At 49.5% G+C, this 15,697-nt stretch overlaps 1 protein-coding gene across 8 annotated transcripts in view; it reads right to left on the bottom strand.

The window, feature by feature from the left end:
• Nucleotides 1-8,767: 8,767 nt before the first annotated feature.
• RIC8B (RIC8 guanine nucleotide exchange factor B) overlaps nt 8,768-15,697 on the bottom strand; it is a 99,737-nt gene continuing 92,807 nt past the window's right edge. For 6 of the 8 annotated variants that reach the window (XR_013998308.1, XR_013998309.1, XR_013998310.1 and 3 more), the window contains one exon: nt 10,733-12,108. Coding sequence is in view for 2 of the 8 variants with exons in the window: in XM_081130336.1 (XP_080986462.1) it covers nt 11,997-12,108 (112 nt within the window). In the remaining 6 variants the exon portion in view is untranslated. Of the gene's footprint in view, nt 12,109-15,697 lie in introns of all 8 variants that reach the window. The other 2 variants (XM_081130336.1, XM_081130335.1) reach the window with 1 other exon arrangement.

Genomic DNA, 15,697 nt, shown 5'->3' with positions numbered 1-15,697 from the left:
GATACATTTAAGTTCTATTTAGTAATGATACTTAAGCCTTCCCGTACTTTGTCTTTTCATTGATTCTAAACATTGACAACCAATAGCTATTCTTCATCACAGAGTCAAGTTTTTGCCTTAGATTATTATTTTTTAAAAATCCTCACCTGAGGACATGCTTAGAGAAAGGAAGGGATAGAGAGAGAAAGAAACGTCAATATGAGAGAGAAACATCGATCGGCTGCCTTCCATATGTGTCCTGACCAGGGATTGAACCGGCAACCAAGGTATGTGCCCTGACCGGGAATTAAACCACAACCTTTCGGGGCACAGGACGGTGCTCAGCCAACTGAGCCACTCCAGCCAGGAAGGCTACTTTCTTTGGTGCTTTGCTTTTTACTTCGTACAGTTTCCAGTTGCTGTTCTTCTTTGTTGTTCCCCATGGCAGGCATGGCTGAATCCGGGGGCAGAACCCCTGTGCAGGTTATACGGGAGACGGGGTTTATTATACGGGCTACGCCACATTGCTATGTCTAGGTCCGTCCCCACCAGGTGTGAGAAAACCACCCCTCTCACCCCACATTTCCCTCAGATTCCTAGGCTCGTGCCTTCTCGAAGACTCAGAGCCTTGCCACTCAGTGTGGTGGGCAGACTGGCCTCCCAGGCCACCAGCCCCAGTGAGTCGGCATCTGCCTTTTCGCCAGGTTCCCAGGATGTCTTTTCAAGTTTGAGAAGCACTGGTCCGGGCCACCCTGCGGAGCCTGCTGTTTTCCTCCTGGCCTGTTTCAGCTCATTGCCAAGCAATCTCCTGTCACCAAAGCCCCTTAAATTGCTAACTTTACCCCCGAGGCCCTTCAGAACCAATACCCTCAATGCCTGAGGCGGCACTGTAGTTGTTAACAATAATATTGATAACAAGAATAGATACTGCTTATTGATCACTAACTATGTGCCTGCTATTCTGCTGAGCACTTTATATGCATTGTCTCATTTCATGCTCACAAGCCTCTGTTGCAGGAGTATTAAAAACCGAAGTTCAAGGAGAAGTCACTTGCCCAAAGCCACACTGCAAGTGGCTGATGCAGGGAGTCAAATCCAAGCTTGTAGACTCCAGAGTCTGTATTTTTAAGACCTGGAGAGAACATACATATGGGCAAGGGCACATCTCATTAATGTGGGTGCCCTGAGCCCTTCTCACCTCCCTACCGGGCTCTAACCTCCCGAGCGCCCTTTCTACCCTGCCTTCTCCCCGTACAGATCTGTTGCCTGTTCGTATTTCCTAAAAATGCAGTAAGATGACAGGATTGTTTCCTTTGTCATAGAGCTGCTGAGTCACCACCTTGGACTTCTGGCTTTTGTGAGATAATATATTTCCTTCTCTTGAAGCCAGATTGAGTGGAGGTTTCTGTTCCTGGCAAACTTGTGGATACAACTGTCTTTAAAGTTGGTGCCCACTGACATCTGAAGGGAGCATGTGGGCCAGAAAACTCAGCTCCTCCTGCCTGGAGGCTTCCCCCACGGTCTCCTGTGAAGGGGAGCTGTCTGTCCACTCACCCAGGCAAACCGAGGGGTGTGTAAGGAGTGTGTGCTGCAGAGAAGGCCGCTCCTGGAGGTGAATCCTGCCTCACCACCTCCTTGAACCTTAGGTTCTGTCTCTGTAATATGGGGGCCAAGCATCCCGCTTGCCTCCAGGGCCTTGGTGAGATTCAAATGAGATGAGGAAAGGGAAGTTTTCAGAAGCAGTCGGGGCGCAGAGGCTCCTCCTGAGAGCTGGTCAGGGCCAGAGCTGGGACTGCATCTGGTCTCAGCCCCTCAATGCAGTGTTTTCTCTGTCACAACACAGGCTCACACTGACTGGTCATCTTAGGCTCTTCTGCGTTTTCCCCAAATGCAGGGCCCAAGGGGCTGGAGGCAGCAGTGTGTCAGTTTCCTGGGCATTTCTGTCCACGGGACCGCCCCACCCCCTACCTGGCGGGGCTCCCTCCGGCCCAGCTTTGCCAGGCCTGGCCTGTGAGGCACATTGGCGGGGATGTGGCTTTGTTGTGTCTCTGGGCTGCACCCCCCCCCGCCCCCCGCCCCCCAGGGCCACTTTTGCTCATTTCTCTCGGGAGCTGCCTAGCTGCAGAGAAAGGCCTTTGGAACCCTCCTCTTTTCAGCCGGCCTTTATTGAATTCCACCTCCATTTCTTTCCCTTTCCAAATAGGAACATCATTTATCTTGGACTTGAAGTTGCGGAGGTCTCTAAGAGCTTTCTCCTTTCCCAGCTGCATTTGTTGACAGGCAGTCAATCTGTTTCTTGCCTCCACCCTGCTCCCCCCGCACCACCCCCCAAGCAGGCCATAAAGTGTCCACAGCTGTGCCCTTTATTACCCTTCCTTTTCTATGCCCACAAGGGGGACGAGCTGAAATATAGCACAGCCATTACCACTGACAAAAAGGGACAATTTTAAAACAGTTTTGCTTTTCATCAGAGAAGCCGATAACACAAAAGAAAGTGCATCATTTTATTGTAAATGCTTTTTAAATATGGGTCACTCGGCCATCGTCAGCTCCAAAGGACGGAAAAGTTCCAAGCGTGAAAACAGCCGTAGGGATATCTAGCTTTTCCCCTTGGCCTTTTAAATTATGCTAATTGACACCAAGGAGAACAGGGAGGGGTATCTCCCACCACCCCATCCCCTCCATGTCCAGCTCCCTCCTCTCCTGACAGTGAAGAGCATGTGAAATAAGTTGGCCAGGTCAGAACGGGGGCCTGCGGGCTGGTGGGGTCCTCTCCCTGTTGCTTCTGTTGCAGAAGTATTGAGACTAGGCGGCTTGTGGTCTGGTCTTTCAGAATGGGGTGATTTCCTCAACCCCGGGGGGGAGGAAACTCTTGCTGTGTTTGCAAGAGTTGGCCAGGGCTGCCTGAGGCTCCCTGTGTGCCCGGGTGGCTCGGCCTGACCAGATGCAGGGCGAGAGTGCAGAGGGCCCGAGGGGTGAGTGGAGGCAGGGATGGCCCAGGGGAGTGGTCAGTCTTTCAGGAGTGGAGCCCTCTCAGCATCTTAAAGGTACGATATTGAGGTGATAGTTGCTAGGGTGATGATAGAGTAGGAATGAAACCCACATGTTCAGGGAAGATGGCCCACAGAGATGATGTCCCCTTACTGCCCCCTTCTCTTGCGATCAGAACCTGGCTGGGGGGGGGCAGGTGAGGATTGAGCTTTCGTGTCCTGGCTTTGCCCAGTACTAGCTCTGTTAACACAGCCGTCTGAGCCACAGGGCCTGTCTGTGAACTGAGGGCAATGCTGGGAAAACTCCTACTGCAGCGCTGCTGGGATCAGGAAGAGCCCAGGGCAGGGTATGTGGGCTACACCAATGGCTAGTTTGCCCTGATATTCATACTCGAAACTGGACATGAAATGGTATCAGAGGGATGCTCAGAAAGGTCCCTGAGATGAGATGCAAAATAGCAGAGACATCTCGGTCAGGCTGCTGCGCCCAGGAAGGCTCCCTTTGGTGGGCGGAGGGTATGGCTGACGACCTGCCTCTGTGTCTGAGGCCAGCTGGACTGCTCACCAGGCAGCCTAACCATTAGGCTTCCACTGCCCATCTGTCAGTCAATCAGGAATAACAACAGTGGCCATGCCTTCCGGTGGCTGTGAGGATAGTGAGACTAATCATACAAAGCCCTTAGTGTCACAGAGTAAATACTTGCTACATTTAATTATTCGTATTATTCCTGAGAACTTGGAGGTGAGACATGGAGGCTGCTTGAGGATGACTTTCCTTCCCTCCCTTCCTTCTGGCCTGCTTGCCAGACGCTTGGGAGAGAGTCAGGGTTTAGCACAGGTTTCTTTTTCTTTTCTTTTTTTTTTTATTTTTTAAATTTATCTTTATTGTTGAGAGTATTACAGGTATCCCATTTCCCCCCCCGCAATTGACCCCCTCCACTTTGCTCCCACCCCCTTCCCAGGCCTTCACCCCGTTAACTGTGTCCATGGGTTATGCATATAACTTCTTTGGTTAATCTCTTCCCACCCTCCACCTCCTTCCCTCTTTCCTCTGAAATATGATCGTCTGTTGCATGCGTCAGTGTCTCTGGATCTATTTAGTTCATCAGATTCTTTTGTTCATTAGCTTCTTCTTAAAGAAGACCCTTCAACTTTTCCTGTAGTGCTGGTCTGGTGCTGATGAACTCCTTTAGCTTTTCCTTGTCTGAGAAGCTCTTTATCTGACCTTCAATTGTAAATGATAGCTTTGCTGGGTAGAGCAATCTTGGTTGTAGTTCCATGTTTTTCATCACTTTGAATATTTCTTGCCACTCCCTTCTGGCCTGCAAAGTTTCTGTTGAGAAATCAGCTGACAATCGTATGGGTGCTCCCTTGTAGGTAACTAATTGCTTTTCTCTTGCTGCTTTTAAGATTCTCTCTTTGTCTTTAACCTTTGGCATTTTAATTATGATGTGTCTTGCTGTGGGCCTCTTTGGGTTCCTCTTCTTTGGGACTCTCCATGGTTCCTGGACTTTTAAGTTGATTTCTTTCTCCAGGTAGGGGAAGTTTCCTGTAATTATTTTTCCAAATAGGTTTTCAATTCCTTGGTCTCTTTCTTCCCCTCCTGGCACCCCAATAATACAAATGTTGGGCCTCTTGAAGTTGTCCCAGAGGCTCCTTATACTATCTTCACACATTGTTTGCGGGTAGTTTTTATCGCGCGCTCTACCACCAGTCAATGTAAAACGTATAAATATGTTTCCAGCATACAATGTGTTCATATTTCTGGGTTCTTTTTTCTTTTTGCTCTTCTGGTTGGGTGTTTTTTGTTTCCTCATGTTCCAAATTGCTGATTTTATTGTCAGTGTCCTATCTCTACTGTTGATTCCATGTAAATTATTATTCATTTCAGTTCCTGTAGCCTTCATTTCAAATTGGTACTTTATTATGTTATCGATTTTCTCAGTTATTTCCCTAACAGTCTGCTTAAACATCCTTATAAACAAAATTCCGAACTCTCTGTTAGCTTGCTTGGATCTATTTCATTTAGTTCCTCTTCTAGAGATTTCTTCTGTTCTTTCCTTTGTGACATGTTTCTTTGCCTCCACATTTTGGTTGCTTCCTGGTGTTTGTTTCTATGTATTAGGTAGAGCTGCTATGTCTCCTGGAATTGGTAGATTGGCTTTGTGTAGTAGGTGTCCTGTAGGGTCCAGTGGCTCAGCCTCCCGTCACCTGAGCTGGGCCTTCTAGGTGCTCTCCTGTGTGGGCTGTGTGCACTGTCCTATTGTAGTTGAGCCTTGGTTGCTGTTGGCATCCCTGGGAGGAACTGACCCCCAGGCCAATCAGCTGTGAGGACCAGCTGCAACTACAGCCAAGAGCTGCTGTGCTGGAGACACCCCTATGGAGCAGAATTTACTTCAGCGGGGCTTTGGTGTTCACCAAGTGTGCCCCTTGAGTGTGTCACTCGTGGATGTGGTAGGGTTGTAATCCAGCGTGGTCGAATCTGAGCACCAGGTGCACTGTCTCTGGGGCCTCCCGGGAGGTGCAAAGTCAGCCTGTGCCAGTGCCTTGCCCAGGGCCCCCCAGCATGAGCTACACAGCAAACTGTAGTTGGCTGCACTTGTGCTGGGCTTGGAGGTGCCCAGGAGAGGCCAAGCTATGAGCCAATGCAGCTGCCGCTAGTGCCAGGCCTGGGGCCACTTATCAAGCCCTCTGGGGCCTGCTGCTGCTTGTTTGAGAGATTTTAGTAAAGTCCTAAGCATGAGGTTCCAGCGTCCCCTTGCACAGAAAAGCCCCTGGAAATGGCCTGGATGAGCTGCAGGTGGGGAGGGGCGGGGCCTCCGGGAATCACGGGGCGGGGCCAAAGGTGTGAGTCAGGTGCTGGCGATTCAAATATGGCGCCCGCCTGCCGGCTGTGTGTGGGGAGGACTCGCCAAAGGAGCCATGGCCTCCGCCAGCCCTTCTGCCTGGGAGGAAGCTGCCCTCCAGCTCTCGCCCCGACTCCAGGCAGGTCAGTTCCTCCCCGAGTGTCCCAGGTCCTTTCAGGCTGCTGCCCGGCGCTGGGCTCAGAGGGAGCGTCCGAGTGAGTCCGTGCCGGGCCCTTTAGAGGAGCTGCTGGGGCTCCCGCAGCCTCCGCGACCCTCAGGGACAGTCCCCGCTGGTTTCCTGGCTTTGGAGCCCTGGGCTGGGGGCCTGCTGTGGGGCTGGGACCCCTCACTCCTTCAGGAAACCTCCACCGCCGAGATTCCCTCCTGGGCGTCAATGGCGGCACCAGGGGTGAGCCCGCGGCACGTCTCCGATTCAGCCCCGATCCGCCCGCATCTGCGCCCCTCCTCCTGGTCTCGGTGCTTCTTCAGCTCCCTGGTTGTGGGGCGTCTGTGCAGCCAGATCTCAGGAGGTGCTGAGTGACGGTGGTTCTGTGTTTTAGTTGTGATTTTGATGTGGTTGCGGGAGGCGCGGGTGCCACTGTTCCCTGCACCGCCATCTTGTTTCTCGCCCCAATGTTCTAGCGCAGGTTTCTTAAGAACCGGCTGTAAATCATTCATTAGACAGTGTGGGGACGCAAAACATGACCTTGGGGCCGCGCAGACAGGCATGAAATTCCTCGTCTGCCGATCCCAGCTTTGTGACTGTGGACAAACTACTTCATCTTTCGGAGTCTCAATGTTCTCACCAGCCAAAGGCGTAAGAATCCTTACCTTTGGATGTGAGTATTGAGATGATGTCTGTGGTGGTTACATCTGTCTTCCTTCCTGTCTCGTGTTTTGCCCTGGAGAAAGCGACCACGCACAGTGAAATAGGCCCCCGGTCCGGCGACAGTCATGAGAAGGAAGGCCGGACTTCATTAAAACATACGGGAGGGTCTCTAGGGTTGGACTGGAAGATTCTCCAGGAGAGAGAGTTGTGGCCGAAGCCCTTACACCGCTGTCCTGAGTTTCACCATCACCTTTCGATCCCCCGTTACCGCTTTGCTTGATGATGATGATGGCGAGACCGAGCTGTGATACCGCTTTTTATAATAAATATGTACATTTCATCTTTGTCCCCACTTCTTGCACAGGGCTCCCCAAACCTGTGGGATTTCCTGAGTGATGAAAGTGAGGGTGTCTTCTGCTACGTTACTGAGCTTTTGTTTGAGCCAGTTCTGAGGAGGGAGCAGCCTTCCTCCTTCCCAGGGGAGGCCCATGCCCAGCTCAGGTGTCACTTGTGAACCCTCGTTATCCAGGCCTGAAGCCCTCCCGGCGTCCTGCACGTCGGAACGGGCTTTGGTTACCGACTCTCCCGCTGCGGGCGCTCTGTGGACAGGGACTCTTACTGGTGTGTGTGTCTCCAAGCATCTCGAACAGTGCCTGGTACATAGTAGATGCCTGATAAACGTTTCCTGGACATACTCACGTGGCTGGGGGTGCTCGTGAGTGTGGGCCCCTCTGAGGCTGGCTCCTGAGTGGGACTCTGTATTGCAGAGGTGGACATGGAGGGGGAGGAAATGAATTAAAAGTATTTTCCCAATTCTGTTGATCCCATTTCCATCCCTTCTGAATTTTTTTCTCCCAAATAAATGAAGACTATTACATTTTTCTCTGATTGTGAAAGCAACACATAGCATAGAATTTAAAGCAGGTTGGAGTTCAGATTCTGCTACCTACTGGCTTTGGGCCTTGCACATAGTACTTAACGTCTTGACATCTTAGGTTCCTCATCTGAAAAGTGGGGGTTATTATAATAAGATGGTTGTGAAGATAAATTCAGAAAGTGCCCGTACAGTGCTCAGCACATAAACAAGCACAGCTGTAACCGCTATGTTCAGTGCAGGAAAGGTAAGTGTCTGAGACCTGGATGCAGCCGGAGCCTGTGGCCCAGCGTCTCCGCTGTGCTCCACTGAGAGGGAAACAAGTCTGACTGCAGAAGCCTCGGAGGAGGGTTTGGCTTTTCTCTTCAGGACAGGCTTCTCCATCAGGGCTCACTGAACCAGAGCTCAGAAAATGACTGGAGTGACCCTTTGTCCTCTCCCCGGGAGATGCTACGTGACTGACACTTCTAGGTGCACAGGGAAGTTGATTCACTGTGTGCAGTGCATGGTTTGGGACACGGTTTTACTCTCCCCCCTGCCCCTTTTAAGAAAGGCTGCTCTGCTTCTTGAAGACTCTGTGTGGGCGCTCAGCTTAATACATCAAAGCCACACCCTCCCCTTCCCTCTCTGGAAGCCTCTTCCTTTCCGCGAATCTTCTCGCTTGCGGCCACTGTTAAAACCTCTCCCTCCCGCACCCAGGGTTTGCTCCTAGAGCACCATTCATTTGTTCCCTCTCCTCGCCACGTGCCCAATGTTCTGACAGGTGTCACCTTGCTGTTCTTGAAAGAGCAACCCAAGTCTCGCCATCCTTGTGCGCCGCCTTCCACCCCTGGAATTACAGCGAAGACAATCACTGCCCGTAACTAGACCACACAGCAGTAAACATGATCGATACCTTGTCTTTTTTTCACATGCAGACTTTTTCCAGTCACCTGGATCTCTTGCTATTTTCAATTGCCTCTCCTTGACAAAAACCACAGAATTATCCCAGCACTTAATCTGTCATGACTTGTGCTACGGAAGCTTCTGCAGACTGGCACTGTCTGGCAAAGCAAACCTCCTCCTGGTGCCATTCCTGTTTCCTGGTGCTCTGCGAGCTGCCAGGCTTCTGCTGCCTCCCAGGAAGATAGCAGGCACCTTTCTTGTTTTTTGGGGGGTGTGTGTCATGATGTCTTGTCAGTAAGGAAGCACACGAGTAGGCAATGCACAGTGTTTCCCGCAGTTCACATAATGGAATATCATATAGCCATTACTTTTGAAGAATATTTATTGACATGGGAAAATGCTCACAATATGTTAAGGAAGAAAGCAGGATACAAATCTGTAAATACAGCATGATCCCAATCTTGTAGTAAAATAAATTATAGATGCATAGAAAAAACACAGGACAGAAATACACTAAAACATTAACCGTGATTTATCTCAGGGTGGTGGGACTTGGGGTGAATAATTTTTTATTATTTTCTGCGTTTTTCAGACTTTCCACGATGAACATATATTACTTTTATAATCGGGGTTGGGGTAAGGAAGTCAATACAGGTAACACCCAGTACCGGGAGGTGGCAAGACTGACGTGGTAGTCAGGGGATACTCAGTACTTGTACCTTGCCAGCCGGTGTCCTTGTTTATAAAGAGGGATAGTCTGTCCTGCCTGCCTCCCAGGACCCCTGGCCGTGTAAAAGGGTCTCAAGCGTCTGCTGATTGTTACTCTAAAGCAGCAGCTCAAGTGCCTTGTTAGGACACATAGCTCCATACCCGTTCAAGGTCAGGGGGACATGGACATGGGCCTGTAGAGTGCAGCTGGCCATGTGTCCTGCTGTCCCCACCGTAGGCCAGTGGGGTGTCTGTGGAGCCTGCAGTCCCACTCTGACCTAGACTCCAGGTCCTTGCTGGCGATGCTCTAACTGAGCAAACCTCCCACTCACATCTCAACGCCAGGTCACCTCCCCACTGAAAGGCTCCTGACTCTGGTTCTGCTGAAATAGTTATTGCTTCAAGTGGCCTGAGAGTTCCAGCACTGAGCCGCAGGAGGCACGGTGTGGACCCGGGTGGGCAGGGTGGTGAAGGGCAGGGAGCGGGCCTTCTGGAGATGATCTCTGACATAGATGATGCCGTGAGGTTACACGACGTAACCTCCATAGAAGACCCAGCGTGTGGCAAGCATGCAGCAGGGGTCAGTTCTCTCCACGTGCGGGGTGAAGTCGCTCTCAACCTCCCCCCGCAAATTCTTTCTTCAAAGCCAAAGCTTAGCCCCCTTGCAGGGAACTGAAAACGAAACAGAACTCAGTGACCGCAGAAGAGCCGCTCCTTCAACCAGCTGTTCAAACCCTAACCCTGCGCAAGGCTGGCGGCCGCTCTCATCACACGCCTCCAGTTAGGAGCCCGGCCCCCATGCCAAAGCTACCAGATTGTAGAAATCACAAAAATACTTTCAAAATGCACTTGTAGAACAAAGTAACAAAAATACTTAAATTCTTCTTTTCTAAGCTTTTTTCACTTAAAATTATGAATTGCCAAGTTTCATTTTATTTCCTGTTGCTAAAACGAGTCACCAACAACTTCTACTCCCAAATAATTTGGATGAAAATCCTAAAATGTATTGCATTCTTCCTGTTGTTGTTTTTTTTATAGTGTTCTGGATTTTTTTTTTTTTAAAGGAACTCAGGGTCATCATTGTGAGAATTTGTCTATAGGCCAGACTGTCATATGGATACTTTCTAGGTCAACTAGAGCGTTGTTCAGGAAATCGACTCCTCAGATTTGTGACACCTCGAGTAGCTTTTCCACATTGCCGCCTCCCTGTCCAGCTCCCGGTCTGCCTGCACTGCTTTCAGTGGCCTGCCTTCCATCTAGCGCTCCTTCTCTATGACTTTTCTATGGGCCAAAATACCAGATAACTAAACATGTTAGAAATGTATGCAAATTTCAGTAAAGAGGCAAAAAGTGAGATTCCTGAGGCTCTCTCCTGTAAGCTGCAAGAAGTTTCTGACATCTCTTTTGGTGGCTCAAAGGCATTTAAAAGCTCAATTCCTGATTTGTTGTTTTGCCAGAGAAGTGAATTCTGGGTAACTGGCATTTTCATGTGCACCCCAGGTTCCTGCCAGTGGGAAGGCTACCATGGTGAGATAATAGATGCAAAAGCCTTTAGAGAAGCATGAACTGTGACACAGTACTGTTCATCCCGTGGAGCTGTAAAGAAACACACACAAATGGCTAAATTGAATCAACCCCAATGTTTTATTTAAAGTTTTAAAGGCAGTGGTTAAGCACATTACCTATGTGTATATATGTATGTATACAAACATACATACATACATACATATATAAAAGGAAACCAACCCCTTTTCAACTTTAGCCACTGATTAACTAGGCTCACTGATTCATTTTCTACTTCTTCATATGACCAATTTTTAAAGTAAAAATAAACAGCCTTGATCAGTTTAACAGTAACTATTTGTGTTTCTGTTTTTTTTTTTAAATAAATAAGGTTACCGTTAAACTGATCATATGGTAGAAAGGTAGGACACACACACACCAGCACACACACAACCCCCGATTTAAAATGTGTGACGTCTGAATGACCTATATGTACAAAAGGGTGCTGCTGACCCCCCAGCCCCAGCAGAGGCCACAGAAGAGCTCCATACCCAGGAGTCCCCATTCCCTCTGTGGGGCTGGAGGACCAGATTCCTGGCACCCCAAGTTAGACCTCAGAATGCATGCTCCCCATGCAAGGATACAGATGGGGGTTCAGTTCTATGGTACTAGTGTTCAGGTACGTGAGGGAATAAATAGGCATTTGTAGCTGCCTCAGAACTAAACCATCATTTATAACTCTTTATAGGGAGAGATGTATTCTGAAGTTCTAGGTAAGCGACATACAAACTTTTAGTGCAGTCAGTTTGCAAGTCCGGGGCTGTGTGTGTGTGTGTGTGTGCGCGCGCGCGCATTTCTATAGATTTATACAAAATTGAAACGAAGAGTGGGCTAGGGTTATGGAGCAGCTGCTTGGCTTCCATGTAGTCAGTCTGATCTAACAAGTCACTTGCCTCAGCCCTTATTTAGCAGCTCGTTCTGCTTCCCATGTGCCTGCGTCTGCTGGAGAGATTCAGGTGGGGCAGTTGCCCAAGTGAGAGGAAGGACGCGGCTAAATCTTCTGCTAGGAATCTTGGCAAACGGACCTGCCAGATTCAGCCAGGGCTGCGTTACAGAATGGAGTCCTTCAGTTCTGTCCCGATGAAATGGCGTTGCTTCCTGCTGCCAGCCCCTGCACCTTCATTTAACTGCAGCTCTGCACGGATGCCTCAGTATCGCAAAAACACAGGATCACCTCTTAGATACGCTGGATTCTCGATGAGTAAACCAGTTAATGTGTTTCTAGCCAAAGCAAGGGCATAAATGTTTGAGAGAAAAGATTCCCCTGGAGCTACAGAGAAAAGATGCCGATAAAAGCAATATTGAGTTCAGCAGGTGACGCTTTAGTCGGTGTCGGAGCTGGTCTCCTCGATGACAGAGTACTGGCTGAGCGCTTCCTCCAAAGGCGTTATTGTCCCATCGGGTTTCAGTCCCATTGGTTTAAGCAACTCCTCTCTGGAGAAAGAGATAAAAGAAAGAAAAAAAAAGTATTCACCAGCATCACATACACACCCTCCCTCCCACCCCAATCCACAGCCTTTTAAAAAGAAAAGACTTTAAAAACCAAAGTATTTTTCCTCAAGCTCTGTGGGTAACAGGAAAGAGGAAAGGGGCACGGAAGGAAAAAGAGGGAGACAAAAGGCTTCATTCACACAGGCCAAACCCACTAAGCCATGAACAGGATGCAGTGAAGTCTAAATGGCTCAGGACAAGGAGCCAGCCTCTTCTGTTTCTAATAATTAACTTTTTTTCCTTTTGTGGATTCGTTTAGTGAAGGTGAAGCTGTCAAAACTTCACCTGTCTCCGTGGGCCAGGCATACAATTAGATGGCTGGTTTGATGCACGTGGATTTCACTCGGTGAATAAGTTTGTCGACTTGGGTTTGCCTCTCCAGTGACAGAGGGACTCACCGATCCACTGCACCAGCCGCCTTCCCCAACTGTCTCCCTCCCTTTTCTTTCCTTCTCTCTCTCTCTCTCTCTCCTTTTGTGAAAACACCATTGCTTTTGTTTGTGGCAGGTTAATTATGGGACTGACGGCCTTTTTAATCTCTTCAAAGCTCCCCAACTGCCCCTTTCCAGCTAATCCAATTATATCTACTCTGCAAGTTGCAGCCTCACCTAAAGATGATTAATTATTGATTAAGCCAATCAAAAAGCATTAGGAAAGATTTATTTAATCTTCTCATAGGCTCTTATTTATGACATGGAGATTATGGCAAATGGACCTGTTGTGTTGCTGACTTTCCTCCTACCCCCAAGGCCAGCAGTGCACTTTGAGTGGAGCCTGGACTGGCACATGAGCTACTTAGAACGTGTTTCTCACGGAAACGGGCATCACCCCCTGAAACCATGTCGACAACCAGAGGCCACCTGGCAATAGCTGTCATGTTGGTGGGATCTGGAGTGAAGGCAAATAACAGAACCTCCTCTCCTGCCCCCTTGCTGTTGTCCCCTCAGGCCAGCACGAAGACTGGCTCCCTCCTGGGAGCCCTGGCCACATGACAGCTGATGGTGCTCTAGTGCAGTGAAACACCTTGGTGGGTGAGGACAGCTCAGTGGTCACTGGGAAGCCAACAGCAGCCTAATCAGGCAGCTCTGGCTAGCACTGGAAGGCTACTTCTGAGTCTGAAAATCAGTAATGTGGATGGCTGATGGGCTAAGCTGAGGCTCCTGAATATTATGAAGTAGGAAACATGTTTCCTGGTCCAAGAAGTGGGGTCAAAATCACAGAACTTAAAGTTGAAGGGGCCTTAGAGATCATTTAGTCCAACCCCTCCTTCAAGAAGAGACTGAGTGACTTGCCCAAGGTCACATATCTAGTGGCCAAGTTGGACCTGGGACACAGGACCCAGTTCAGTGCTCTCCGCAGCACACGCACCTGGGCTACCTGCTCTAACTGCACTGGAGGAGCACACAGCACTCAGCTGTTCAATAACTGTGCCAGGAACTACGCCACATACGGGGGAGACAGAAGACTGGGCTCAGCTGCTGCCCTTGAGGAGGTGAAATATACACATAAAAAGTAACTTAGAACATAACGGGGTAAAATGCTGTAAGAGAACCAGACAAGAGCTGTGGCGGCTCATGGAGCACACAGCCTATGCTGCCGGGGAGGTGGGGATGGCACCAAAGAGGTGTCTGTGCCCGGCAGCAGGGGTAAGAGTGTTTCAGGCGCAGCAGGCCGTGTTAAGGCTCCACATGGTCCCATCTACTTGTGTGATTTTGTAGAGCTTATTGAACGGTGTGAGGTTCTTTTCTGTCTGCTCTCTGCAGCTGTGAAAGGCTCCAGTGTTTGGGGAGTGGCGAGGGTCCCTGAAGGAGTGGCAGGAGGCGAGGCTGCAGGAGTAAGGCTGGAGGGTAGTTTGGGATCTAGCAGTCAAGTGTCCTAAGTGCAAAGTGAGGAGCTCGGGTTTTACTGTCAAAATGCCCAATCAGGCCTGTCTTGGGGGAGCTGTCTCTGCGGCAGTGCGGGGGACACACTGAGTAGGGAATACTGTGGCAGAGATAAGTCATCAGGATGTCACTGTGACCATGTGTGAGAGGACACAGGCTGTACTATGGCCATGCTGTGCGAAGAAAGGCTATGTTTCCGAGGTAGACCTGTGATCCATTGGAAAGGTGGGGGGCTGGCTGGTGAGGTAGTAAGGAGTTGAGTGTCCCCGTGCTTCCAGCTCAGCTGACCATGTGATGGTCACTCCATTCACTGTAGCAAGAACACAGTGGATGGAGGCCTGCTGGGGAGATGCTGACATCTTTACAACATGAAGAGCTTGAGGGCCTTGCATGACAACCAGGTACAAGTGTCTTGTGGGGTGCTAGAAATGCTTCGTTTCCATGAAAACGTCTCTCCAGCACAGACACACATTATGCATGTCTGTAGTTCTACAGCACAGTTTCCTAACCATGGGCTGGAGGACTCTGCTATTGCACACTACTGACTAGTAACTTACACAAAAGGAAAGGGGGACAATCTGCTGGGAATGAAACACTGAGGTGTAAGAAAGTTCAGAGGCCTGAGGAGGCTGGTGGACCTGAGGGTACAGAAAGGTGGGGTGGGGCAGGTGGAAGTAGGTGAGACTAGAGAAATTCTACTACGATAGCGATTAACTGCTGGTGGACACAACATCACCCCTAACACTGCTGATGCTATTGCGTTTCTATGCTGCTGGGCTGGCTCCCAGCTGGAGAGAGCCGCTGGCTTTCTCGTTCAGGTCCAGGAGGAACATGTTCTAGTCAAGTCCATTGGTTTCCTCCCTACTCCTTACCCGTTTACAACGGAAATAATGAAGAACAATTCACAAGTTTTATGGCCAATAATTCACCCACAGGACAAAGGGCCCCGCATTTTAATTCCCCTTGTGAACTAGTCTTCCAGGCATTCCTTTTCCAGGCCCTTTGTCTCACCCCTCCGCTAATATGGAAGCCTCTGAGGGTATGAATTACTCTCTTTTCCACATGGCTCCACGTGACGCTTGGACTTCCTGACACTTCTGTGGCAGAGGTGTCAGTGGTAACTGGCCACGTACTAATGCATTTGCACAAATGAATTACGGCAGCAACATGATGTAGCAGAACAAAAAGATCTGGCGCCAGGAGGTCTGTCTGAAGTCCTGGCTCTTCCACTTACCAGCTGTGTGATCGTGGGCAAGTCTCTGAGTCTGTTTCCCCATCTGCGAAATGGGAACGATGATGATACTACTCTAGCGACTTCCTAGTGGTGATGTGAGGAGTAGCAGTAATAGTACTAGTAGTGGTAGTGGCAATAATCACAACAATGCAGATGAAAGACTCCTATGAACTGTACAGGGGTCCTGAATGTTCGTTATTACTGTGGTGTAATGAAAGGCACATAGAAGTCTGAGTCAGAGAGCCCTAGGTTCTAATCCTGGATTTACCCTCACCAGCAGTAAGACCTTGAACTCCCTGAACTCTCACTTCCTTATGTGTAGAACTGGGACTGGAATACCCCCTCACTGAGCTGTCACAAGAGCAAAAGGTCATTATACATCTAAAGTGCGAAGTGCAATGGCTGGACTATCATT

Source organism: Miniopterus schreibersii, assembly GCF_964146895.1.
Source record: "Miniopterus schreibersii genome assembly, chromosome: 2".
Taxonomy (NCBI): Eukaryota; Metazoa; Chordata; class Mammalia; order Chiroptera; family Miniopteridae; genus Miniopterus; species Miniopterus schreibersii.
The sequence above is the reverse complement of the archived record's forward strand: the minus strand, read 5'-3'. Positions and strand labels throughout refer to the sequence as shown.